Genomic DNA, 23,718 nt, shown 5'->3' with positions numbered 1-23,718 from the left:
AAGTTGCTATGCAAGGCTTATAGCTAAAGCTGATAGGTAATAGACTAAGGAATAAACTTATAAGATCTGCTGCAACCTACAAAAATAAAGACACTGCTCTATCATCGCCCAATTCTTTCTCTAATACGCTCTCAATTCAGTACTGTCATACCTGATAATAAGTAAGTTGCAAAAACCAATAACAATATCTATTGTATCAGATGCCACTGTTATATAGTATAGAGGAGTATATACCACGATTTTGTTGATCACAATTTAATAATATATCAAAACCAGCCCAATCCCAACAGTCGTTGCTCGAAAATATATATATTATGTTTTCCGTTCGATCGAATACCCTTCTTCGCCTACTTGCTCTTGGAGCACGTTTTTACTACCACCGCTTCCTCCTACAGCATGGAGCTGTATGCTGATTCAAATTGTGAGGAATTGATTACAGTTGATTCAGGTACCTTCGGTACTGATGGCTGTATTACACAAAGCGGTATTAATTCTGTTCGTGTCACCTACCTCGACAATGCTAGAGTGATCGTATATTCTCAGAGAGAATGCGACGGACAGGAATGGGTTATTCCTATTGGCACCCCTGGAGGTGATATCTGTATTCGAAGCCCTGGTACAGAATCTTTTAAATTCTCAGTCGGGTCTATTCAGGGTTTAGGGTGGAACTTGGTTACAACACTCGAAAGCAATATTTTGTAGCTGAAATCTCTATTTGATACTTTTTTTGCGTCTTTCAATTTCGAGCTGTATCAAATCAGAATAATTTGGTTAAAGACTGAGTTTAAAACTGTAAATATACAAGAGTACTTAAGTAAACCGTTCTATTATACTTCTGGAAATATTTTAGTAGTAATCCCCATCCCGGTGATATAGACTACCCTAACTATAGTCGGGCCCGGAGCTTGGGGGGGGGGGGTCTCTGTATTAAGAAGTCTTAGCAAAAGAGGGGATATTTAAAGGGCCTCGGTATTCAGCCAGAGAACATCAGCATCGTGCGCAGCATTGTGATCGTCAACCATCCATCGAAGAATATCTCGGAAATCCACCATGCGACTTTCAACGGCAAACTCCTGTATAGGAGATACCTTGGAAAATAAAGTGCATCCGAGAATAGTTATATCAGCCGTAATATCATATCTTGTTTGGTCTAAAAAGATGAACTTTCCCAGGTACAATCTTTTATCCACTTTAGTTTGGAACTTACATAGAAACGCTTAAACAACTGGTAATAGAGTATGCATGCTTCACAATCCTTATTCAGTAATTTTCAAGATTCTTATCATATCCTATGGCTCCAATGAGTCTCTATGTAAAGCCTTGAATGAAACACGCACATTAAACAAAGAATGAACTAGCAATGCAGACACATGCAGACACATGCATAACTACAACCCGCAAAGAAAGGAAAGGAAACGCGTACGATCGTGTCTCTGTAAGACTCGAGCCTGACTCGATAGCCAAGTTAAAATTAAAATTAACAAATAATCAGAACAAGCCTGCCAAGTATTCGTATTCCTCCGATGTGGATCAACTAAATAACGGACACGGAGTCCGCGGCATCTGTGATTCCCGACCCTCAATCTAACCTCAATGGGGAAAAATCGGATCTGCATTACTCCAAAAGTGTCAGCTCAACATTTGGAAGAAAAAGGAGTGAGCGGAAAATAAAGTAAATAAATCATCTGGACACCTATCTCCTACAACTTCCACAATACGATACACACCCAAGCAACCTTGGAAGGAGGGCAGAAAAGGTACCTCGGTTGAGTCTAAAAAAAGTTCAGGGGAAAATCAATGATGGCCACTTCCGCATACTCCGCTAATGGCGCGTCGCGTCAACGTGTGAAACCTCAGAAAGAGAGCAATGGATACACTAATGGGCACGTCAATGGGAATGGAAATAAAACTGCGAAGACAAACGGAAATGCAAATGCAAATGCACATGGAAAAATACAGCGCTCCGGCTCTGCTCCACGATCGCAATCGCAACCTCAACCTCAACCCAAGAACTTCGCAACATCGCATACGTGGTTCATCCCCTTGATCCTCATCCTAACAATCGGGTCCATATACGCCCTTAACCCAACCCAGACCAACATCCTCCACCGATTCATCTTCCTCTCCTACGAACAACCACAAACAAACCCCTCAACCCCCATCCAATATGGCAAGGGACTCTGGGACATCGCCTTCGTCTCATTCTACACCCTAATCCTAACATTCACCCGCGAATTCATCATGCAAGAGCTCCTCTTCCCACTCGCAAAAGCATACATCAAGTCGGAGCGCAAGCAGGCCCGCTTCATGGAACAGATGTACACGGTTATTTACTTTGCGGTTACCGGTGCGGCGGGTGTATATGTTATGTCTAGGTCGCCGGTTTGGTATTTTAATACAACTGCTATGTATGAGGGGTTCCCGCATAGGACGCATGAGGCTGCGTTTAAGTTTTATTATCTTTTTGAGGCGGCTTATTGGGCTCAGCAGGCTATTGTCATGATTTTGGGACAGGAGGAGAAGAGGAAGGATTTTAAGGAACTGGTTGGGCATCATATCGTTACGCTTGCGTTGATTGTGTTGAGTTATCGGTTTCATTTTACTTATATGGGTATTGTGATTTATATTACTCACGATATTAGTGATTTCTTTTTGGCTGTGAGTTTGTTACTTCCTCTTTGTCCGAGTTCTCTATGGGACCTTTGCTTATGGTTAACTATTCAGATCTCGAAATCCTTCCATTATACCGGTTCGGATTTGATTATTCCCGCTCTCACCATCAATGTCTTCGCTTGGGTCTATCTACGCCATTATATCAATCTGCGCGTTATGTACTCTATCCTTACGGAGTTCAGGACCGTGGGTCCTTATGAACTTAATTGGGAGACTCAGCAGTATAAGTGCTGGATCTCGTGTATTATCACTTTCTCGCTCCTGGCTATGCTTCAGGGTCTCAATCTCTTCTGGTTATATTGTCTTGGACGCAGCTCGTGGAAGTTCTTGGCTTATGGTGAGAAGAAGGATGATCGGTCTGATGACTCTGAGGAGGAGCTGGAGCCGGAGCAGATCGAGACTGAGAAGGAGTGATTGCAAGTTGTAGATGTTGCATTTTCATGATTATGGTATTGGAGTGGTTAAAGCCATTTCAAGTTCCGATATCATGATTTTACAAAGGGTGAGGTGAATGGGGAAGCTGGATTTATTCCAAGTTTGGCCTTTCGGATTTCACAGATGATCGGATTATTCTTGATGGTCTCTGGTCTCTTTGCATATACGGGATGAGGTTTATTATTGGTGATTATGATCTACCACGTTTAATTGGTGATATGGCCGTGCATTCATGTATCATAGTGGTTTATTGAAGTCTATTAATTTAATGAATAATGGGGAAATGCCCGAGTTAATTTCAACCTGATTGAGAAACGAAAGCTTTACTGCTTGAGCTAGGTAGCTAGATAGATACTTATAGTCGGATTTAGCTTCAAATGTCTTAGTACATTTGAAACCGAATTCGAATACTATTCTAGTTTAGGAAAGAGAGCACGATTGAGTCTTGAATATCTTTTAAACATTTTCAAAGTGAGTTCATTATTTACACACTAAGAACAACCGAGTATGACCAAACGCCAGGTTTGCAATGTACAAAAGCCACGCCAGCCCCTCAAAAATGTACACAAGGTAAGGAAATGGGAAATGTGATGGACAAAAAGTTGGTAAACAACGTCACATGAAAAGAAAATTGTGAGAATGAGAAGGTGACTGAGAAGGAGAAGGAGAATGAAATTGTGTTGTGGATATGAGAAATGTCTTAAAAAAAAAAGGAAGGAACGTTGGAAAGCGGGTTCATTATCGCCTTGATGGATGGCTAAAAGCCGGCGAGAGAGGCGATCGCCTTCCAGAGTTATCTGAACTGGTGGGGATCAAAGGGAGAGTAGGTTCCAATACATCTTGGACAGGCGATCTAGGGAGTCCGCCAATCTTTTCATTGGTGTGAGTTGGTGATCGGTCATCGAGATTATATCGGGATCCCTGGTGACTGAGGGACATGTTGAGATCGTGATTTGACTCGGCATGGCCGGTTTCATCGACGTTCCAGCGAGATCCGAGACGGCTGTCTGTTCCATCACCGCGGGCTGTCTTCTCGAGAGGAAGAAGCTCGGTTGTCATTCTGTTTTCGACGCCGGACATGCGGAAGGACTCGCGGTTCTCGGAGAGGCGTTTGTATTTTCCATCGGGCTCTTTGAGGGTGAAGGCGTAGTAGAATCCGATGAAGAGCCAGATGAGGAGCGCCAAGGTGAAGACTGCGTTGAAGAGGAACCAGATTACGCCCAGGATGCTGGTCATCATTTGTGGTTGGTTGAAGACGTTAGAGAAGATGAGCATGAAGAGTGCGTTGAGGAAGTTGAGCACGGTCGCGGTGATGGCGAAGCCGTTGGCAGCTCGGTCCATGTATGGTCGGACGACGATGGTGATTACCATGACGGCGGCTTCGAGAACCAGAAGAATGATGGACTGCGGGATCCAAGCGGCTTGGCAGAAGGCAGTCACCATACCTCTGATGACAATTGAGGCTAGAACAGGGATAATGAAGTAGTATGCCTGAGCGCGGTAGTTGATATACAAGAAACCCCATTTGGTGAGAGTAACGGGGTCTGAGTAAAGTGTGTAGGCTGGGTGTTCATTCAAAGCCTTAGATGCCTTGGCACGCTGGAAGACGCGGAATCCAGCGTAAAGCAAGACAAGACTCATGATCAACCACATGGAAATGGCGAGGACAATCTCGGCGGGAGAATCTCTCTGAATAAGCTCCCACATGCAAATCACACACATCTGAGGGTATCCCAGCGACACAACTCTGTAGAGACTTCCGCGCATGAAAGTCTGCCATTCCGAGGTGGCATTGGCAGCCTGTGCCAAACGGGGGTTGTTGAACTTGCGGGAGAGAGGTGGGAGGACGGCTCGCAGGAAAAGGATAGCCAGGATGATCAAAACTGCGACAAAGTAGAAGAACAGATATCCGGTCATAAAAATGTTCGACGATTCGATATCCGCCCTGAATCCAACACGCTCGATACCGCGCACGGTTTGTTCTGTTCCGTCGACCGTGGTGGTTTCCGATCGCTTCGCCAGAAAAACTGATTCATCGTCCAACAAGCCCAAGAGATCGGCGGGCGAGCCACCGGTGGCACGCTGAAACCATGTTGCGATCGACTGCAAGGCGGAGGTGTGTAAAATACCCAGGGTCCATTGGAATGTTTGGGTCCACGATTGGACAATCGGGGGAAATTCGACGGCAGCCATACCCGCGATAGCCTGGCTCTGCATGAATCCTAGGAACAGCATGGTACGGAAGTTGAGGTGAGTAGCGACGAGAGTATGACCCAAAATCGAGATAACCACTGTTGTGATGAGGCCCAGCCCCGTGACGACTGCGACGATCCATGAGACAGCGATTTGGTCGACTGTTTTATCATTCGAGATTCGCGTTTCAATGCAAGTAATTGTTTCGCCGGAGGTGTAATTTTTAAAGGTGAGTTGCACGATAGCATCGAGATCGGGGACGGTATACGCAATACCTATACAGATGAACGTATCATGTTAGAAAACCGAGTGCGCTCTTTTTTATTCAGAATGTCCCATTCCTTTCCCCTCCACATTCTTCTCTTCCTTATCGTCTTTCCCTCTCCCCTCTTTCTATTGCTCTCTTCATTTTTTTTTTCCTTTGCGGAGGGGGTGCGGATGGGCCGGAACAGCGGGAACAAGACTCACTGGGAATATCGCTAAGAAACGATTTAGCAACGGTAATGTCACTTCGTGGAATGGTCATTTTTGCTTGTTCGATGGGACATAATCCCAATCCACTTGAGGATAAGGTACATGGGTCGAGCTCCTTCTTAATGGCGCTGTAACCGTAAACCAGCAGCTCGACCTCGATCTTAATTTTACCCTGGTATTCGATTGTTCCTTCGAACTCAACTAAAGCACTTGAATTTCCGGGCGTAAAGACGAGTTCGAAAAAGTTGACGCCGACAACATTATCATCAGAGCATGGTGTTAAGGATGTGGCCTTCAAGACATCGATCGCGTGGACGACTGGGGATAAGAGAGCAGCCCCGACCAGCCCGGCGGTCCAGGAGGGGAACTTCATGATCTTTTGGTTGGAGATTTCTCCCTGAGAAATCCGGGAAATTAACGAGTGGACTGGGGTGGGAAGGAATCAAAGAACAAAAGAATGAAAAGAGAGAGAGATGGAAAGTCTTATTGTGCAAGGTCGACGGTCAAAGTGAACCCCATGCTTAAGCCCCAGGGGAGAGTTGAGTTTGTGACAGCGCTTAGCAGGATTTCAATGGGAGGAAAAGCAGGGGTAAAAGGTTCGAAAGGGCCAGAAACCAAGGCAGACGAATAATGAATAACAATTACAATTTTAATACGGATTACAACAGAAAGACTGAGACAGAGAATTAAAAAAAGAACTCAGCCACCTTTGAAAGGTGGATCAAAGTGGATGACTCTGGACATATATGGCTTCTGTTTCGCTGCATTATCCTATTCAAAGTATAAATAGCGTGATCAAGTGGATCCAAAATGACTGTGTCCAACTGAAATTACACCCGTTTTACACTGGCGGTACCATGGCTTAACACTGTTACATTGTATTCTTATTCTTGTGTTAGAACAGCCGAAGAAGCCATAATATCCTACAGTGGCACTGGACTAGCCTAAGTAATTATGTCCGATGACTTCAGTCTGCGTATACAGGATATCCAGCTTCTATCCAGCCTCTTTCCTTCCAGTCTTTCCAGGATTCCTTTATGTACCCAAGCACAGTACTGATTCTACCCTCCTGTTGATCTCCGATGATCCGGGATCATCAGTATAATGGTAGACTCAGACTCCACCAAAGGAATTCGCCCCATGAAGTCACCAGAGTACAGAAAATACATCGATACGCCCTGCCCTGTCACCCTCTACATTATACATTATATGCTCACCGTGACCCTGCCCAACATACAGTTTAGGTAGAGCACGGAGTACATATCCAGTATGCACATAATACAATGATAAAATACTAGTATGATCACTTCCTTGCAGCGCAGCGAGTAGTAAGACAACAAGGGGAACCAACTCCCCACATGTGCACTCTCCCAGCCCCGGAAACGCAAAAAAAACTGAAATGAAATGAAATGAATACCGTCCATTGGGCTGGAACAGAACAGTCCAATTTTAATTTCATTGTTAAGCCCCACCCTTCTCAAGACAGAAGCGTCTCACTGGCTCCTTATCACGTAGGGGCGATCGAAAACTGGGCCCAACGCGTCGTTCAGACGGGAAGACCCTGCGAAAAGTGGCGCCGATGATGCGTCGTCCCCATAGTGAATAGGGGATGAGGGAAACTGCTGGATCTTACAGTAGGAGGATAATTACTGACGTCGGTGCTGTTGGCTGAGAGATTTTATATGTACATGTATCGTGCCAGTCGATATGTCATTTTAGATTTTAGATGGATTATCCATATCTGATCCACAGGGTTCTGGTTCTTTGCTCTTTTGGGTATGTAATTCAGTCAAATGGATGTCTCCAGGAGAATGTATCCCATGAATAAATACTACCGCTAGTTTTACCTACAGTATCCATGTATCATGTACGCAGAGATTTCAAGTTGTCCATTATTCATGTATTCATGTATTCATGAAAGTGCGGTATACATCATTGATGGCGTACATCTCGCTCAACTACTGTATCATGAACGCAGTAAGTCAGGCGAACGTGCGGAAGCACCCACTCTTGCTGGGGCGAGTGCGTAATGCATTTAAGGACGAAATCCTGGTCGCGCCGGGTCACGGTCACGGTGGGGCCAACCTCGGCGAACCGTGGAATCCGCATGGTCTGGACTAATGAACTTGAACCTGCGCTTCCTTATGTTGCAGGTAGTGATTGACATGGTATGTACGAGGATTAAAGGGCAAGGACAACACGGAGTACGCAGTGGATATGTACAGCACAGCCTCGTAGATGGTTGATCATTCACTTTCAGCCGTCGGTGTTATTTGGATTTGTTTTGATGATCGGATCATTGATGGGAACAATTTGAGTTTAGTTTGATTTTTCTATTGGCGCTTGGCACTTTGCGCATTACGCATGGTCTGAGCGGTGATCGCGTTCAGTCTGTCCACTGTTTAACGTCAATGAAGATATTACTGGACCTACTTTGTTACTGTATGGTAACTGAACTTGAGCTCGGCTTTAAATAGAAGAATGTGGGGTGTTTCATCCTTATACTGTACCCCTCCAGATGAATTAGCTACACGTACATTCTTCGGCCCATGTGGAGAAGCTGTGAAACTGTCACAGATGTGGATGCCATGATCAAACCTTGGAAGTCATCGGCTTTAATATATAGTTAATATAGTTAATATATGATGTTAATTCCAAGGTTGTCTGTATTCCTCTATTGGGGGTTAATCATTTTACACATAGAATATGAGGACCTGTGAAATAGACGCCGAAAATGACAGCCCCTAGCGCCAGAAACGGCTCCCTTTCCACCCGTGACTTCGGACCGTGAGACTCCGTGAGAGATGACTTAAAGGAGACCCTGCCCAATCCAGATATCCTCGGCAAAACTTCTCAGCTCTTGCTCGGATACTACTAAATCTCTCTCCAAGGGTTGATGAGGAGGACGGTTAACAATCTTGTCGAAGGATAGATCTAGCTGTGTAGTTGCCGTAATTGTGCCATTCAGGTAGGACTCTCCAGTAATAATCGTTGCATTATTCGTTCGAGATAATTTGAGGAATGCAGTGCGATGCGCTTGAGGAGGGGATGATCTTGTTTGGACGCCATATTCTCGGGAAATAAGTTCCCACCGGTGAAAGACGATCTCAGGGGTTTCGCGTTTGATACCGATCGTAACCACAAGTTTCACAGATGAGGAATAGGTCTCAAGCCAGCCTCGTGCATCAAGAGCAAGTCGTCGCGCGGACTCCGATAGTCCGACTTCCATCACAAAACTCAGTCGTCTTGGATTTGTCAAATCTGGAGCCCAGCAGCAGTCAGCCTCCTTTTTCCAATTTCCAACCGTAACTGTAGTTGAACCTAAAGGCTTTACTTCACGACGGACGTTTATCGCACGTAGTTCGAAAGAGATCAGCTCATCAAATAATCGTATTGCAAGTTCGTGTGCGGGATTTGGCATAACTTTCGCAATCAAGATTCGTGTTTCTGCATTGTACGATAATCGGCTGTACTTGCTTGTTCGCGACCGATCATCACTCAGTTTAGAATGTTGCGCGGGGGGGACAGATGTGAAAACGAGGTACTGATCCGAAGTTTGATCTTGCTGAAGCGCTCGTTGAAGGTGTTCCAAAGTCTTCTGTAAGCTCCCATTAGTGGTGAACGGCTGTTGCTTCGTTTCCTTCGCCAGTTGCACAAGAGTATCCGCAGATTCGGATTCAACGGACGAGAGCTCAGGAGATGAAGACTGAGGGACGTTCGAGAAGTCCATGGCGGATGAGAAGGTAGGGTGAGAAGTGAGAAAGAAATGAGAAGGCAGGCAGGTAAAGTAGGCAATCACGACTGATGAAGGCGGCAAAGTTGTTTGCCAAGGCTTAGTATGAAGGTGGAGATGTCAAGACAGGGTAATGGGGAGCTAACCGGATATAGCAACTCACAGGCCCAGGAATTACATACCATATTATTTCAAGTTTTCTGTCACAGTCAAATTGTGTGCCCAGGTGGGTATGAATAATAGGAAATACTAGTACGACATGGATTGAAAATGATATATTTCCATAAAATGGATCGACTTCATACTAAAAGCGCAAGATGTTCAATTTTATCGAATCAAAGAGCCCCAGAAGTTAATATTATCATTGAAAACGCAATTCTACTTCTAAATAAATAAAGATTACGACATTGGAACCTTGGAGGTAAGAGTAACTTGTGGTAGTCATCGCCTTTCACTACCCGTGGACTTCAATCCAATGCTAGTATTTGACACATCTCATGCCGACCCAAGGGCCGTTCGCCGCTATTTTCTATATGCATTTTGCTTCACCTTGCTTCAAGTTATTGTACAGCATCTTTATATGCAGATCCACAAATGTATGCAATAGTTTGTGCTATTGCATCATCGTCGTCATTTCCCTCGTGCTGGGAATATCCCCGTATCTTTCACTTCCCCTCTCGCTCTCTTTCACTACTCTATCTACTAGGAGAACCGCAATCCCTGGCTAGGATCCCAGGTTCCTGCTGGGCCTCCTCGTCCAGCCGGCCCAGGTACCGGTGCCGGTGCCATTCCTGCCCCTGTAACTGGAGTTGCTCCTGGCGGTGCCCCGGCAGAGTTGAATCGGATTCCCATATCAGGAGACCACATCCCAGGCGTGGTACCAGCAGGTGGAGGCACCGCGGCACGCACTGGCTGGGGTGCGGTGAGCGGAGCTGCCGTTTCTGTAGGTCGCGGTGCATGCAGTGGAGGCGGCTGGACTGGCGGCTGGGGTGGAGGTTGTGCCGCGTATGTGGGGGTATGATGTGTGTGCGTAGGCTGAGCTGCAGGTTGGCGCAAATGCGGTTGTGATATGTGCAAAGATGACATGGCGGTGACATTGGATATGTCGCTGGTGTCGGGTCAGTATAATATGCTAATTGTAAAGGAGGGAATGCAGAACTTACGATTCCAATTGACTGGCCTCCATCCGTCGCTGGTGTACAAATGCTTTTGCATCGTCGCGGAATCGACTCACGATTTTAGCTAGGTCGTTATAGAATTTGCGCCCGACTTCGAGATTGGAGATAATCTCCTTGTACTTCAGATATCCGTTCTCCAGGTCCTGCAAGGCGGTCTCCCGCTCCTTCGTTGAGGTATCGCCTTTCTGTGCTCGGATAAAAGCTTGGTTGGTCTCGCGCACTTGTCTCGCGAGTTGTTCTTGATCCTTGTCTTCCTGGGCAAGCATTTCTTGATCCGAGTTGTAGTACTTCAAATGCTCTTCAAACAAATCCTCGAACTGGCTTGCTTGGATAGCCTGCATGGGAAACTCACGCTCCAATCGAGCGGTCTCATTTAAAAGAGCTGGGTCTGTTCACTTGATCAGCAATTTGAAATCATATTTTTAATTTTCCAGTGCGAGAGAATCAGATACTCACGGATATCATCAGCGCGGGCCTTGTCTTTCAAGCCTTGAATCCGTCGCCGCCGGCGACTCTCCATCCGACTCACATCACTCAAACAGCTTCGCAATTTGATAGATTCTCGTTCCAACTCAGGAGGTATGGTAGCTCTGCGGCTGCTGGGTACATAAGACTCTAGGTCTCGGTTCGTTCCTGTGAGTACTAGGAACACAGACTCGGAATCTCGAAGCTTCCGATCGACAAGCTCATCACTGCTTTGTGCAGATGTGAAGTAGCCGTTGATCTCCTTGGAAGTATTGTAAATTTTGGCTGAAGCCTTCTCCGATAGTTCACGATTCCACCGGTCTGTACCATACTTACGACGAGCAGCATCATCCTCGGCCTTTTCTGCGGCCAAGAGCTCGAAACCTTCATGGTAAATAGCCCTGTCATATCCCTTCACCTTCGCTGTATCTTCGACAGAACGCCGGAGACGATTTAACCCATCTTGCTGGCGCATCTCTTCAGCATGGGAAACAAGGGTTGGTGGAAGGCCCAGCGGCTTCTCCATAGCCTGCAGAGAGCCTGGTAAGTTCAGGGAAGATAATAAGCTAGATATTCAAATTAGTCCCCAGTTCTTCAAAAAGGGAAAGTATGAAACAAAAACATGACCTGGGCAATACATACTCCCTTAGTTTGTCGGTCATAGACTCTAATTCTCCAATAAGACTTTCGTTCACCAGTCGATCTCGGCGATCGGAGTATATGCTGGCAGCAATATGCACAGCATAAGGAACCAGCTTGGCGAATAGCGGCTGGCCAAGCTGGCCATTAGCTCCCAGCATAGAAATAGCATCTGTGACTTGCGAAGGTGCCTTAGCAGCAACCATGCTCGCCCGATCGATAGACCTGAGTTCGGATTTGGGCGGAACCGGACTGAGATAAATAAGATCATTATCCTTTTCGGCCCGCTTCAGATCCTCCTGTACACGGCTTTTAAGTCCATTCAGATCTCCAAGCACGGTGCGGTTGATCCATCGCGATTCCTTCAGACCTTCATTGACACAATGGATGGCATCCCGTAATCTCGCCACTTCTTCGCCGTACTTCCGCTTCTCCAGACAATCGAGAGACTGGCGGAACTGGGCAGCAGCAGCAAAATGATGGTTTTTAGCGGTCATATGATGAATCCATTCCGTGCTAATAGCGTTAGACTTGACGGCTAAGTCACCTGCATCTCCGTAGAGATCAGAAACCTTGGCCGCAAGTCTCGCAATAGAGACATCCTTAAGTCCATCTTTCACGGCTTTCTGCCAGAAACATTCTTGGCCTTGTGCGAGTAGCAACTGCTCCAAGCTCTGCAATGTCATGTCATCCATATCTTCCGGGGGTGATGTGCGGAGATCGGGGAGAATATCGACACGAAGATGATTCAAGACACCGGCCGCCTGGCAAGAGTAATTGCACGCTTGTTTCAATCCATCTCCGGTTGTTCGGTTCGCCGAATATGCAAGTTGGGAGTACAGGGCCGCTAGGTTAAAAAGAACATTCGCCAGTTCAAAACGGAGGTTATTCTGGGAAACTGCGATAGTAAAATCAATTAGTACATCCTTTCATCATTCATGGGTCTCACTTCTCGCTGATTCACGGGTCGGCCTCCAGGGCCTATCCGAGTACATACCAGGTCTTGTAGTATTGAAACCGAACGCCGGATACCATGCGAAATCAACACCCACCTATTAAGATGTAAATTGTCAACCACTAGCTGCAAACACAATATCTGACGAAGTAAGAGGACCGCGCACATCAACTGGAAACTTCCCGCCGAGCCATTTCAACTGCGCTGCATACATTATTAAGCGGATGACACCGCTAAAATGTGGCTCCTGCACATTAACAGCTTCGGAGCGTAAGCGATCAATGCTCAGCAGATCTTCTGCGAACATATCCGGTCGTTGGTCATATTTGGAGGAAATGTACTGCGTGATTGCATCCGACAACGAGGCGGCGTGGGAGCGCCGGAATGGGAGCTGTACGATATTGCTATGGAGTCGAACGGGCAGTGAGCAGAGATGTCCTGATTTGATTTGGTATAATGGAATTGTTGAGATCTTACGATGCCATCGTTGGAGTGTAATTTACAGCGCGGGGTAGAAAAGAAAGAACGTTTGTTGACGAGGTTGCTCCGACGCCCAAAAAACCCCACTGGGCAACGGGGATGACGTGGGTCCGAAGCCTGAGGCATCAAATTGTTCGATGCTCAGGTCCATGGGTGTTGAGTACATAACAGCTTAAGTGTTTCATCTAATCTCTCACCCCCTTTATGATTCAGAGCTTCTCACACAACCCACCACATTTCTCATATGGCCTACTATTTCCGACATATATGGATGGTACCCTTCTTATGAATGACAATCAATTCACCGCCCCTATTGACATACTACTATACAGCGACTGGATAGTGAGATTCGAGCATCATTCTCATATTTGCTGATCATGAGGATTTAGCCTATTCATGTTACATACGTGAAGAAGCTCATTCCAGAATAGGCAGAATGCAAGAACGAGAAAAGAGAAATGGCCGGCCATCCTCAGCTGAGAGGGTCCTAGTGATTTGAGAATATCACAATAGGCACGTGTGCAAATGCAAATTAACGTTATCATGATGAAGAGAGAGAGAGGGGGGGGGGGGAGAGAGAGAGAGAGAGAGAGAGAGATCAAAGACGGTTTGCGTGAGAGCTTCAAGGGAGTTTGTGGATTTTGGCCATAATCGTCTCATAAAGGCTCAGCAAGATCATGTTGTTGATGCTAGTGCGGAGGAGGATGATTGAGATTCCCTTGTACATGCTCGACTTTGCAGCTGCAACAGAGGCCTCGCCGACCTCCTTGGATTTGCCAAGTAAAATACTCTGTGCACGAGTCTTTCGAGTATCAAGGGGATATGTCTATGGGGTTTGTTAGTCTCTGAAGTGAGGAAAATTGGCGACTTAACACTTACCAAAAACCAAGGAATGGTGCTGCAGACAGCACCGGCAACTAGGGGAGCTCCCATACGCGAATCACCATTTTGGCGTGGACCCATTTGGTACGCCACCAGCTGCTTCGCATGCTCATAGATGCTGAAATAAAAGCCCGATCCGAGGGTATCACGCATCACATGGAGGCGGAAGCCTGTGTATAGGCCTCGAACTCCATATCGCCGGACGATTTGTTGAATGGCTCCAATCGTACCCAGGCGAGGTTTGTGTCGCAGTGATGAATCATGAGCAGCACCAGGTGCCGCTTGATCACGGTTGGAGACCAGAACTGAAGTCTGGACGACGTTCTTTGCTAGCTCAAAGGGACCTTCATGTCAAGGTTAGCCACACCCATGCATTGAAGAATGGAAGACAACATACAAGCCAATGGCGAAGCAATGAGCCCCGCAAATCCACCAGCCAGCGAGAATGTCAAAAATTGGCTGAAAGTCGGCAAGCTGCCTCGTTTGTAGTATTCCTCCAATGGTGAAGTTCCCGTCATACGCTTCATCTGGTCCGAAATCTTGACCTTGGTCCAGTTATAGGCAGTGAAATTGACAACTCGAACAACGGTAACGCTGATTAGTGGTGGTAATGCACCTAACAGCCCGAATTAACATTTAATACTAGAGCAGCCACGATAATGCCATGCCACATACCTGCCACATAACCCCGAGGACCTTCGGTACGCCATAAGTATTTCATACATTCTCCGACATTTTTGAAGTTGTGTCTGAATGATCCCGTATTGTCAGTCAATATACTTCGGGGTTTGGAACTTCCCGCAAATACCGGTACTCACGTTTGCATGCGGGTTTTGACATTCTCCAAGGGAGTCTGACTTCAATTAGTTCTGAGGAAACCATGCAGTGTTCAATTCGATTGTTGCCTTGCGGGAATCACGATGAAGAATCAAAACGCGACGAGAAAATTAAAAAGAACCGAGACCCAACATACCAAAGATAGGGTGGCACATATGGTCGATGCCCCGGAGGCAACTTGTGTCTGATACCTCTTCAAAAGGCTGTTTCGGGTGTCTTCATCCATGAACCAGGAGCGTCGGGAAGACATGTTGGCAGTTGTATTGGCAGTTGAGTTTGGAGAAGGAAAGGGTGCATGTTCAGGTCGAAGTGGGATCGGCATCACTGAAAAGGTTCCATCGAGAAAGTTTTATTCACAGGGAAGGTCAATGATCGGCTTGTCAAGTCCGGTGAGCTCAAGTGTTCACTGGGCTGAAAGAATCGGCTTCTCCAAGTCAGAATTCAAGTATGACTATAGATTCAGATCATGCAGGAAGCTCTGAGAGTTATAGAGACTAATCAAGGACAGTAGGTAGGCTGGGGAACCCTATGGAACGCAAAGCGGTTCCTCAATACTCGAGAGAACCGTTTGGCGTCCCACAATTATCCATTGGCTGGAAGTCCCTGTGATCCTGTCCCTTTCCTCGATTGCGACAATCGAAGGTAATCTAACTGGATCTAATATACAAGGTTATCTGGTGTCTATATCGTATCGAGCAGTGGTGGCCCGAGGTTAAGGCCCAAGACGGACGAAGATAATGGAAGATCGGAAAAGCACCCCGCGATAGTGGCGACCGGGGAAGAGCAGCGGGGGTCTGGAGGAGACGGCGGATTGGGGGATATTTCCCGATGAACTGGAGATCCAAGAATATGAAGTATAAAGAGGTCAAGCCGTGAATGATTTATTTAGGAAAGATGTATCGGTCGCAATGGGTTTGGAAGGTGATGCGGAAGCTGAAGACGGGTGGGATTAGCGTTGATCCCGACCCACTTTGCTGCAGGCGAGGGCAGGCCCCCCGAACCGCGGATACAAAAGAGCTGATAAGTTGGACTTACCAGCATGAGTGTCCAGCGGGATCATGAAGCAAAAGGACCGGCCCTGTCAACCCAAGTTCAGATTGAGGGGAAAGAAGAGGGAGAAAGGGAAATAGATAAAGTGGACCGAGCTTGACTTTTGCTACTCGAAGCGGTTTAGGGCGAGGCCGAGTGACGTGAACATTCTAGCTACGCACAGTACAGTACAATTGGGAGGTATGCTGTTTATGTTTCAACCCGCTTGTAGCAGGGAGTCACGGACTCTAAATCACTGTGGTGCCCAGTTGGAGTTCAAAGTATCGTATCTCCATTCGTTGCATCTGGGAAGCCTTGAGGGTATCTTCAACACCGCACTGTGAGATATTACGAGATCCTATAAGATCATATGAGATCCATTGTGGGGCACAGAAACGCCAAAACTGCTTGGATAAAGTCTTTTCCTCGGTCGCAATCCCTCATTAATTGGAAAGCTATGTATTATAGAGCGCCAATTAATATATCCGATGGGTACTGAAAGGACCATCTCATCGCGCAACTAGCTCAACATGGAAGCCGTAGACGCACATGAATGTTTCAAAGGATCGCACCTAGCAATAAGGTCGAATAGAGTCCCATGGTTCCAAGGTTCCTTATACAACCTTTTCCGGGGTGGAGTGCAGTCTTCCGGTCGTGCGAAAGCCAGTGCTAGTAATGATTGAAAGAGCATAGAATATTTGCCATCATGATAACCCCAAACCTTGGGAATAGACTGGAATGACACACTTTTTGTTTGTTCGAAGCGAATTCCAGACTTGGTTCGACAAAGACGGGAACTCGCTGATTGGGCGGGGGTCTGCAGATCATCAAGAGGCCTAACTTCTGTAACCAGTTTTGTCTGCTCTTTAGTATATTTAGTACCATCAACGCTGCATCTGGATTGGTCGCTCTAACGAGAATCTGGGAAATGGGGTTTGATCATAATCTGGGGTGATGAGGAAGCCTGCCAATGGCGCAAGAGGTGATTAGCTGCATGAGAGTAATAAAAAGTACTTAGTACCTGCTGAAAGAAAGTGTCTCTCCTGATGTCAGGAATGTGCGGGGGCGTTGAAGATGGAACATTTCTTGATCATTTTTACAACGTATCAAAGAATGGGGGATGTCCTTGATTTGGATTCATCATCTACTACTCTGTACATACTATTATACATACATAAAAGTAGCCCATCGGCAGATCCACGTCAAGCATACTCCATCTGGGTTATTCATACTGTTGCTCAATCACACGTGATAGAGGCGTAGCATGGTCTTGTCATACCGAACACTCTACGCCCAACTTTCTTGACGAAATTTTATATAGCCTATATGAATCAAAAAGCAAAGATCTTCCCAATTTTCGGAAATTTATGCAAAAGAGATTTGTGCAACACCTCCAAAGCTAAGCGTTCCAAGGTTAATCTCATCAACAGTATCATGCTTCCTCGGGTCCTCGGGACCTCGGTCGCAGAGTTCCCCCCGCAAAATAGCTTCCCCAACAACCCGTGACATAAACATCATTTTGTCTGCATGTACATATATGTAGCTTCATTTTACCCACGACATAGCTAAACACTAGCATTAAACAACCTTGAAACTTTGGACTATTCTTTCTCCAACACAATGGGCAAAAAACAAGCAGGCCCCGCCTACATCTTGGGCGTGGGTATGACCAAGTTCATCAAGCCTCGTGGCAAAGTCGATTACAATGAGCTGGGTTATGAAGCTGGTATCAAGGCCATGCTCGACGCCCACATTACCTATGATGATGTAGACCAGGGTGTTGCATGCTACGTCTACGGCGATAGCACCTGTGGTCAGCGCGTTTTCTACCAGTTCGGCCTTACCAATATCCCTATCTACAATGTGAATAACAACTGCTCGACTGGATCAACTGGTTTGGCTATGGGTCGCACCATGGTCTCTCATGGCGCTGCCGACTGTGTTTTGGTTGTTGGATTCGAGAAAATGAACCCCGGAAGCTTGCAATCCGTATATAACGATCGCACTGGTCCAACTGAACGGTTTGGGATGATGATGGCCGAGACACGGGGAGTCACCAACGCGCCCGGTGCTGCCCAGATGTTCGGAAATGCTGGTCGAGAATACATCGAGAAGTATGGAGAATCTATACCCCTCGCTGGATCTTAAAAAAGAAAGAAAAAAACGAAACTAACCGGTCGCGGTTTTCTTCTTTCTAGGTACGGCGCAAAGAATGAGGACTTTGCCGAAATCGCCCGCATCAACCACGAGCACTCCAAGCGCAACCCCTACTCGCAGTTCCAGGACGAATACTCCCTTGAGCAAGTGATGAAGGCCCCCATGATCTTCGAGCCACTCACCAAGCTACAATGCTGCCCAACGTCAGACGGCGGTGCAGCCGCTGTCATCGTTTCCCAGGAATTCCTTGATGCTCGTCCCCACCTGAAAGACCAAGCTATCTTAATCGCCGGCCAAAACATCGCTACCGACAACGAGACACTATTCAGCGGCAGCTCTATTGATCTAATGGGGTTCGGTATGTCACGACATGCAGCGCGTACTGCCATCGCCGAGGCTGGCGTGAATGCCAAGGATATCAAAGTCTGCGAACTGCACGATTGTTTCTCTGCCAATGAGATGATCACAATTGATGCGCTTGAGCTTTCTGAGCCTGGTAAGGCGCATGAGATGGTTCGTCGTGGTGACATTACCTACGGCGGTAAGATGGTCATCAATCCTTCTGGTGGTCTTATTTCGAAGGGTCATCCTCTCGGCGCTACTGGTATTGCTCAGTGTGCTGAGTTGGTTTGGCACTTGCGTGGATGGGCCAATAATCGTCTTGTGCCCGGTACAGTCGCTACTTTGCAGCATAACCTTGGTCTTGGTGGTGCTGTTGTTGTCACTGTGTACAAGCGTGCTGATGGCAAGACTGCCGCTGCTGTTTCATCGGAGGATGTGGGCAAAATCAACGGATTGGGCTATAACCCGGCTGTAGAAGCTCGTGGGTTCACTGCTGAGCAAGCCAAGTCGGTAAGCAGCAAGAAGCGCACTAGTGAGTTTGCTCTTTCCGATGTCCAAGAAAAGGTCCTTGCCCGTTTCTAGAGTCAAAACTTAGGTTACTCTTCAAACTCTGTATATACTTTTTGTAGCATGATAACGATACATTCCAAACTTATTTCTTCGTTGCGATATTTCGATTGTACATATGCACTATAGATATCAAAAAATACATACTAGTAATCTCCAATATACAATCTATAAGCTGTATGCTATATGCTATATACAAGGCCGCGGTACCTCAATAGACCGTATAGCCCTATGAATGCGTTTCTGCCCAATCATCCGGTAGCTTGTAATTCGGCGGCACTTTATACTGATCTTTACATGCCCCGGGGTTAGAGCATTGAAGATCACAACGACCATACAGTCGACAGTAACAATCAGCCGCACTAGGACAAGCATCCCTGTTAAGCTTGCTCAGCTCTAACTCCCCATCCGTATCAGGTTCAGCAAATAAAATATGCCACATGTACGACAAGATTCGCCCAGCAACGCGATCATCCGAAGGCGCAGCTTTATCATTCCGAAACCGAAAATCACCCTCACCCCCCATCCCATCAAGCAACCACTGCCGCAAAGCAATATACTCCCCGCGAGAATGCTGCCACACACGCTCACGCGACACAACAAACTGCGCACAACACTGTGACCGGACCGCATCTGATCGTCTCAGCTGAAGTCGCGCATTCGCCTCAGCCGGCGTAAACTCATCCCCACCAAAGATAGACGCCAGTGCTCGCGGTAACGCAATATCTGACGCAGCGCGCGCACTCCACGGCTCAACAGTAGACTGCATTCTCATTTCCAGACTTCCCTGCGCCGGCACACTGCGAGGACAAGTGCTGCTGCTCCAGTCACAGCGGAGATTATAGTAACCCCTCGGCTCCAGAGCACGCGACACATCAAGCGTCGCAAGTAATTTGGCATTATCATATTCTGGCTCGTCATTATGCCATGCCCAGCGAGAGCCATGAACAAACACAGCACCTGCAGCAGGAAACTCAGCATAGTTGTCGATAATAAATGTCAGGTAGGTCATTGCTTCATGACCGCGGTTCGCGGGTACCTGAAGGAACTTTGATTTCTTATCCAACGGAGCGCCAACATTATAAACACAGAGATGGTAGCGATCCTCTAGTTTATCGAGCCATTTCTGGTCCCCGTCAGCTGCGACGCGTGATACCACCAATGCGGGATTATTGTACTTGGTGAGTCCCGGACATATGCCGTGGGTTTCGGGTGTTGACGAGGCCGTAGTCTTATACCGGACTTTTGTCCATGTGAAAGTTTTCACTTGAGATTGGGGCCGATTGAGGTATAGAATGAATAGAAAGGCGATAAGGAAGATCACGAATTGATTTACGGATCTTTGGGCTTTGCGGCTCATATTGAATCTTCCCGGTACCTGGGTAGGTACCTATTCTGGGACTTTGGAGCATGAAATTTGCGACGCATTATTTGCTTTGATCCTTTGTCAGGCCGATTGCGCGGCCGGGTGTGACGGCTTCTCGTGTGGGGATCCATATTCTGGCCTGAGGCTTGGTATCACATTAAGTCCGATTACTAAAACCGAAGGCCAAGTAATTGGCATTGAATACCAGTGCTAAGAGCCATTGGCAACTTGGATGGTGGATGGATTAAATCTGTCATGTATACAAATAAAATGAACATATCGTCATCTGTCTTCGAGTTTGGTATAGCATTGAAATTAAACTGTTGTTAGTTATCTTGGCAGTCATCTTGGCATTGGGACGTCTCCACAGGGGTGCGATCGGCCCTTATGTGGCACTTGACACCGAGGCATACACTTTTCCTACCATCCTCAGCGTACAACTTCACCAAGCACCCCAGGGGAGTCCTTTTCGGTGCGATAGTTTGTATCAACTTAGCCTTGGAGTGATTAGAAGACCTCAATTTGGAGGGCGATCCATTGTTTGGCTTCATAAGGTTTTCCAGAACCATCGAACCACAAAGTCAAATGTAGTATACAGCAACCTTGACTTGGACACCCAAATCTGATCAAATTCGTCTTTTGCACATAGCATGACGCAAGCTATTTATCCATTGAGCAATGTGCTATACATATGTCGATGGGTTTTGGAAGGGGTAAATTGAGGTAGATCAAGGGTCAGCGAGGATACCCGTGGGTTGCACGTCGAAGTGTCAGACCGAGTAGATTGGAATGTGAAGCGCCCTGGACAATAATTCATAAGGAGAATTTTCTATTGGCTTCTCATTATTCCCCTGCCATCTCTGTAACGTGATCATTTCTTTCCCTTGCGTGTTTCAATGTCGATCATGTCTCTGTCTAGGGATAAACAACCTGTGATGCTTTGGCCTTAACATCCATTTACAGAAACATGAGATCCTCTAGCCATACATAGCATGCTAAATTTTAATTAAACTGATAAGAAAATCAGCAATATGCTAGTATTCTCATTAACGAAATACCACAGAAAAACGCGAACCAATGTATGGGTCGTCGTAGCCCGCTTTACTACCTTGACCCCCTTTGGGCTCCATTCTCGCCCTATCGCGAATTATCCAAAGGGATACAAAATATAAGTCTCACATAATTTCCCTCTTGGCCGAGTTCAATTCCACACCTTTTCCTTCTTTCAACCCGGATAAGAATCATTCATTTCGTTCCGCTAAACCATACGGCTTTCCATTCGTTTGAACATTGAAAATACTTCCATTCATTTTATAATTTCATCAATACAGACAATTCACAATGGCTCGTTTCAGTCTTTCTTTCCTTGCCATCTTCGTCGTCTTCGCGGCTCTTGCCTTGTCGCTGCCCACCAAGACCGATGACTTGACCCCAACCGAGAAAATGGGGCTCGACAACACCATCGATAACCTTCAGGTATGCAATGTTGTTCATGAGGATGTCTATGAGTATACTAAATTAACATAGGCTGCTACCAAGATGATGAATGGCCTCGATGACAAAGATACCAACAACCAGAAGAACGATATTGAGACTTCTCCCTCTTCCACTCAGGATGGTGGTGATGATGGTGATGATGATGACGAGGCTAAGGAGAATGCTGGTGGTGAGGACGATCCAGAGGACAAGAAGCCCAAGGCTACTAAGACCAAGAAGCCTACCTCGGGCAACTTCGTCACTCCCACTGCTACCCACACAGCCAAGCCTAGTTCCAAGGCTAATTCTCTTGGAAAGATCCCCATCATCGGTGGTCTCCTTGGCGGTACTGGCAGTGGCCTGTAAGCAATCTTGCGTTCGACGCTATGAGCATATATAATGCTCGATGTGAGATGCGAAGAGGAGTGTGGCTATCAAGCTCGAAAGATTTTAATAAATGTTCGTTTTCTTATTGGACTTTTATCTGGCTAGTGGGCGCTCGGCGTGTCAGGGTTCGGGGAATGTATCTAGGAGGGTTTCAAATCAATATCCATGTCTCTGTTTCGATGTTCTCGTACTATCAGCTTCATGTCGCCTTGATGTATCTGTAGACAGAATGAGCGGAGTCCTCCTCATCGAACATCGACCTAGAGCTCATGAACCCCAAGACACTAAGTCTAAAAGTTACTGCCCATAGAAAGCCAAGTTCACTGGATGTTTAATCAATCTTCTATTGACCACCTTGAATCAGCAATTACACATCATCGAGTGCGTAACGGATGGATGAATGAAGATTTTCGTTTCGGTATTTGAGGGAGAAAGCCGTACTCGGGAAGGTAAAGTTGTTTGAATTGGGTATCATATTGGACATGAGCAAGCCCTACGGTAGGTAAACAGATCAGACACAAAATAGATGACTTTGGAAAATCGGGGGGATTAGATTTCGGCCATGTGCTTTGAGCCTGCCAACTTTCATGCGAGCCAGATTGGTCTGTTGCGACCGCCGGACAAGAGTACATATTGATTGCATAGATAGACAACCTCATGTCGATAGCTCACTTCGACTGGTTGCCCTGTTGCTGTCCATCGTAGAGGCCTGTATAGTACCCTGCATAGTACCAGCCCATCATAAGTCGCTTCAAATTTTCATCTTGAACTGCGACTTTGTTAGCTCGTCCTCTTAAATTATTGCGTGGGAAACTATGAAGCTCGAGGGAACTGACCTTGGGCCATGATAGGCTCTGGCATCGGCATAATACGAGGCGGAATTTCGGAGCCTTGTGCGACAGCAGGTTTTGACTCTTCCTTAGTAGGATGCTGGATATCCTCTGGAATAGATTGAGCGACCTATCACCTGGTTAGTAACATTCTATAATTCATGGCTATGATTTATCACAACCTACCGAGTCTTTGGGGTCTGTCACTTGTATGTTAGAGTCCGCGGTGTCGCCTTCCATGGTCACATCTTCATCATATGCTTCTTCGTGATCACCAACAGCCTCAGGGTCCTTATCGAGAATTCCTGATTCTTCAGCTTCTCTCAGGACATCTTCGACATTTTCACCCTTAGCATGAATGCTATGATAGAGCTGCGTCAACAATGTCAGTTTTGGTCACGTGAATTTATAGAAGGGAGTCATAAGCACGTACTTGATACTCTTCAACCGCATCTTCCCAAGATCTCACCAAAGCAGAGTCATCCCAGATTTCCTCGTGGGATAGTGGCTTCTCTTGTTTTGACTTCCCCATGGCCGCCCAATACTCCAAAAAGAAGTGCTGAGATAAGGCGGGTGATAGGCGTTGGTAGTGGAGCCTCACCGCCTTCCGGGGCAAATCA

At 46.6% G+C, this 23,718-nt stretch overlaps 10 protein-coding genes across 10 annotated transcripts; 4 read left to right on the top strand and 6 right to left on the bottom strand.

The window, feature by feature from the left end:
• Window positions 1-396: 396 nt before the first annotated feature.
• Window positions 397-702, top strand: N7478_006793 (uncharacterized protein; the record flags this gene model as incomplete). Its single annotated transcript, XM_056923007.1, has 1 exon — window positions 397-702. The coding sequence occupies one exon, from the start codon at window positions 397-399 to the stop codon at window positions 700-702; it is 306 nt and encodes a 101-aa protein (XP_056781044.1).
• Window positions 703-1,797: 1,095 nt separating this feature from the next.
• On the top strand, window positions 1,798-3,087 carry N7478_006792 (TRAM1-like protein; the record flags this gene model as incomplete). The annotated part of the gene is made up of 2 exons (XM_056923006.1): window positions 1,798-2,658; window positions 2,725-3,087. 2 exons carry the CDS (start codon window positions 1,798-1,800, stop codon window positions 3,085-3,087), a joined length of 1,224 nt encoding a protein of 407 aa, XP_056781043.1.
• Window positions 3,088-3,846: 759 nt separating this feature from the next.
• N7478_006791 (transient receptor potential ion channel family protein) lies at window positions 3,847-6,148 on the bottom strand (the record flags this gene model as incomplete). Its single annotated transcript, XM_056923005.1, has 2 exons — window positions 3,847-5,576; window positions 5,770-6,148. The coding sequence occupies 2 exons, from the start codon at window positions 6,146-6,148 to the stop codon at window positions 3,847-3,849; spliced, it is 2,109 nt and encodes a 702-aa protein (XP_056781042.1).
• Window positions 6,149-8,584: 2,436 nt separating this feature from the next.
• On the bottom strand, window positions 8,585-9,505 carry N7478_006790 (uncharacterized protein; the record flags this gene model as incomplete). Its single annotated transcript, XM_056923004.1, has 1 exon — window positions 8,585-9,505. The coding sequence occupies one exon, from the start codon at window positions 9,503-9,505 to the stop codon at window positions 8,585-8,587; it is 921 nt and encodes a 306-aa protein (XP_056781041.1).
• Window positions 9,506-10,210: 705 nt separating this feature from the next.
• Window positions 10,211-13,230, bottom strand: N7478_006789 (putative pH signal transduction protein PalA; the record flags this gene model as incomplete). Its single annotated transcript, XM_056923003.1, has 7 exons — window positions 10,211-10,616; window positions 10,672-11,074; window positions 11,143-11,717; window positions 11,794-12,688; window positions 12,788-12,842; window positions 12,912-13,149; window positions 13,223-13,230. 7 exons carry the CDS (start codon window positions 13,228-13,230, stop codon window positions 10,211-10,213), a joined length of 2,580 nt encoding a protein of 859 aa, XP_056781040.1.
• A 617-nt stretch (window positions 13,231-13,847) lies between these two features.
• On the bottom strand, window positions 13,848-15,194 carry N7478_006788 (putative mitochondrial carrier protein; the record flags this gene model as incomplete). Its single annotated transcript, XM_056923002.1, has 6 exons — window positions 13,848-14,051; window positions 14,105-14,451; window positions 14,505-14,723; window positions 14,783-14,856; window positions 14,926-14,960; window positions 15,081-15,194. The coding sequence occupies 6 exons, from the start codon at window positions 15,192-15,194 to the stop codon at window positions 13,848-13,850; spliced, it is 993 nt and encodes a 330-aa protein (XP_056781039.1).
• Window positions 15,195-17,593: 2,399 nt separating this feature from the next.
• Window positions 17,594-19,054, top strand: N7478_006787 (putative sterol carrier protein; the record flags this gene model as incomplete). The annotated part of the gene is made up of 2 exons (XM_056923001.1): window positions 17,594-18,087; window positions 18,172-19,054. 2 exons carry the CDS (start codon window positions 17,594-17,596, stop codon window positions 19,052-19,054), a joined length of 1,377 nt encoding a protein of 458 aa, XP_056781038.1.
• Window positions 19,055-19,268: 214 nt separating this feature from the next.
• Window positions 19,269-20,399, bottom strand: N7478_006786 (DUF3431 domain-containing protein; the record flags this gene model as incomplete). The annotated part of the gene is made up of 1 exon (XM_056923000.1): window positions 19,269-20,399. The coding sequence occupies one exon, from the start codon at window positions 20,397-20,399 to the stop codon at window positions 19,269-19,271; it is 1,131 nt and encodes a 376-aa protein (XP_056781037.1).
• Window positions 20,400-21,746: 1,347 nt separating this feature from the next.
• N7478_006785 (uncharacterized protein) lies at window positions 21,747-22,247 on the top strand (the record flags this gene model as incomplete). The annotated part of the gene is made up of 2 exons (XM_056922999.1): window positions 21,747-21,881; window positions 21,933-22,247. The coding sequence occupies 2 exons, from the start codon at window positions 21,747-21,749 to the stop codon at window positions 22,245-22,247; spliced, it is 450 nt and encodes a 149-aa protein (XP_056781036.1).
• Window positions 22,248-22,936: 689 nt separating this feature from the next.
• Window positions 22,937-23,630, bottom strand: N7478_006784 (uncharacterized protein; the record flags this gene model as incomplete). Its single annotated transcript, XM_056922998.1, has 4 exons — window positions 22,937-23,037; window positions 23,105-23,228; window positions 23,285-23,470; window positions 23,532-23,630. The coding sequence occupies 4 exons, from the start codon at window positions 23,628-23,630 to the stop codon at window positions 22,937-22,939; spliced, it is 510 nt and encodes a 169-aa protein (XP_056781035.1).
• Between the last annotated feature and the right edge of the window lie 88 nt (window positions 23,631-23,718).

This window comes from Penicillium angulare, assembly GCF_028827245.1.
Source record: "Penicillium angulare strain IBT 27051 chromosome Unknown utg000004l_segment0_segment0, whole genome shotgun sequence".
NCBI lineage: Eukaryota > Fungi > Ascomycota > Eurotiomycetes > Eurotiales > Aspergillaceae > Penicillium > Penicillium angulare.
Note: the sequence above shows the minus strand (reverse complement) of the source record. Positions and strands in the feature narration are given on the sequence as shown.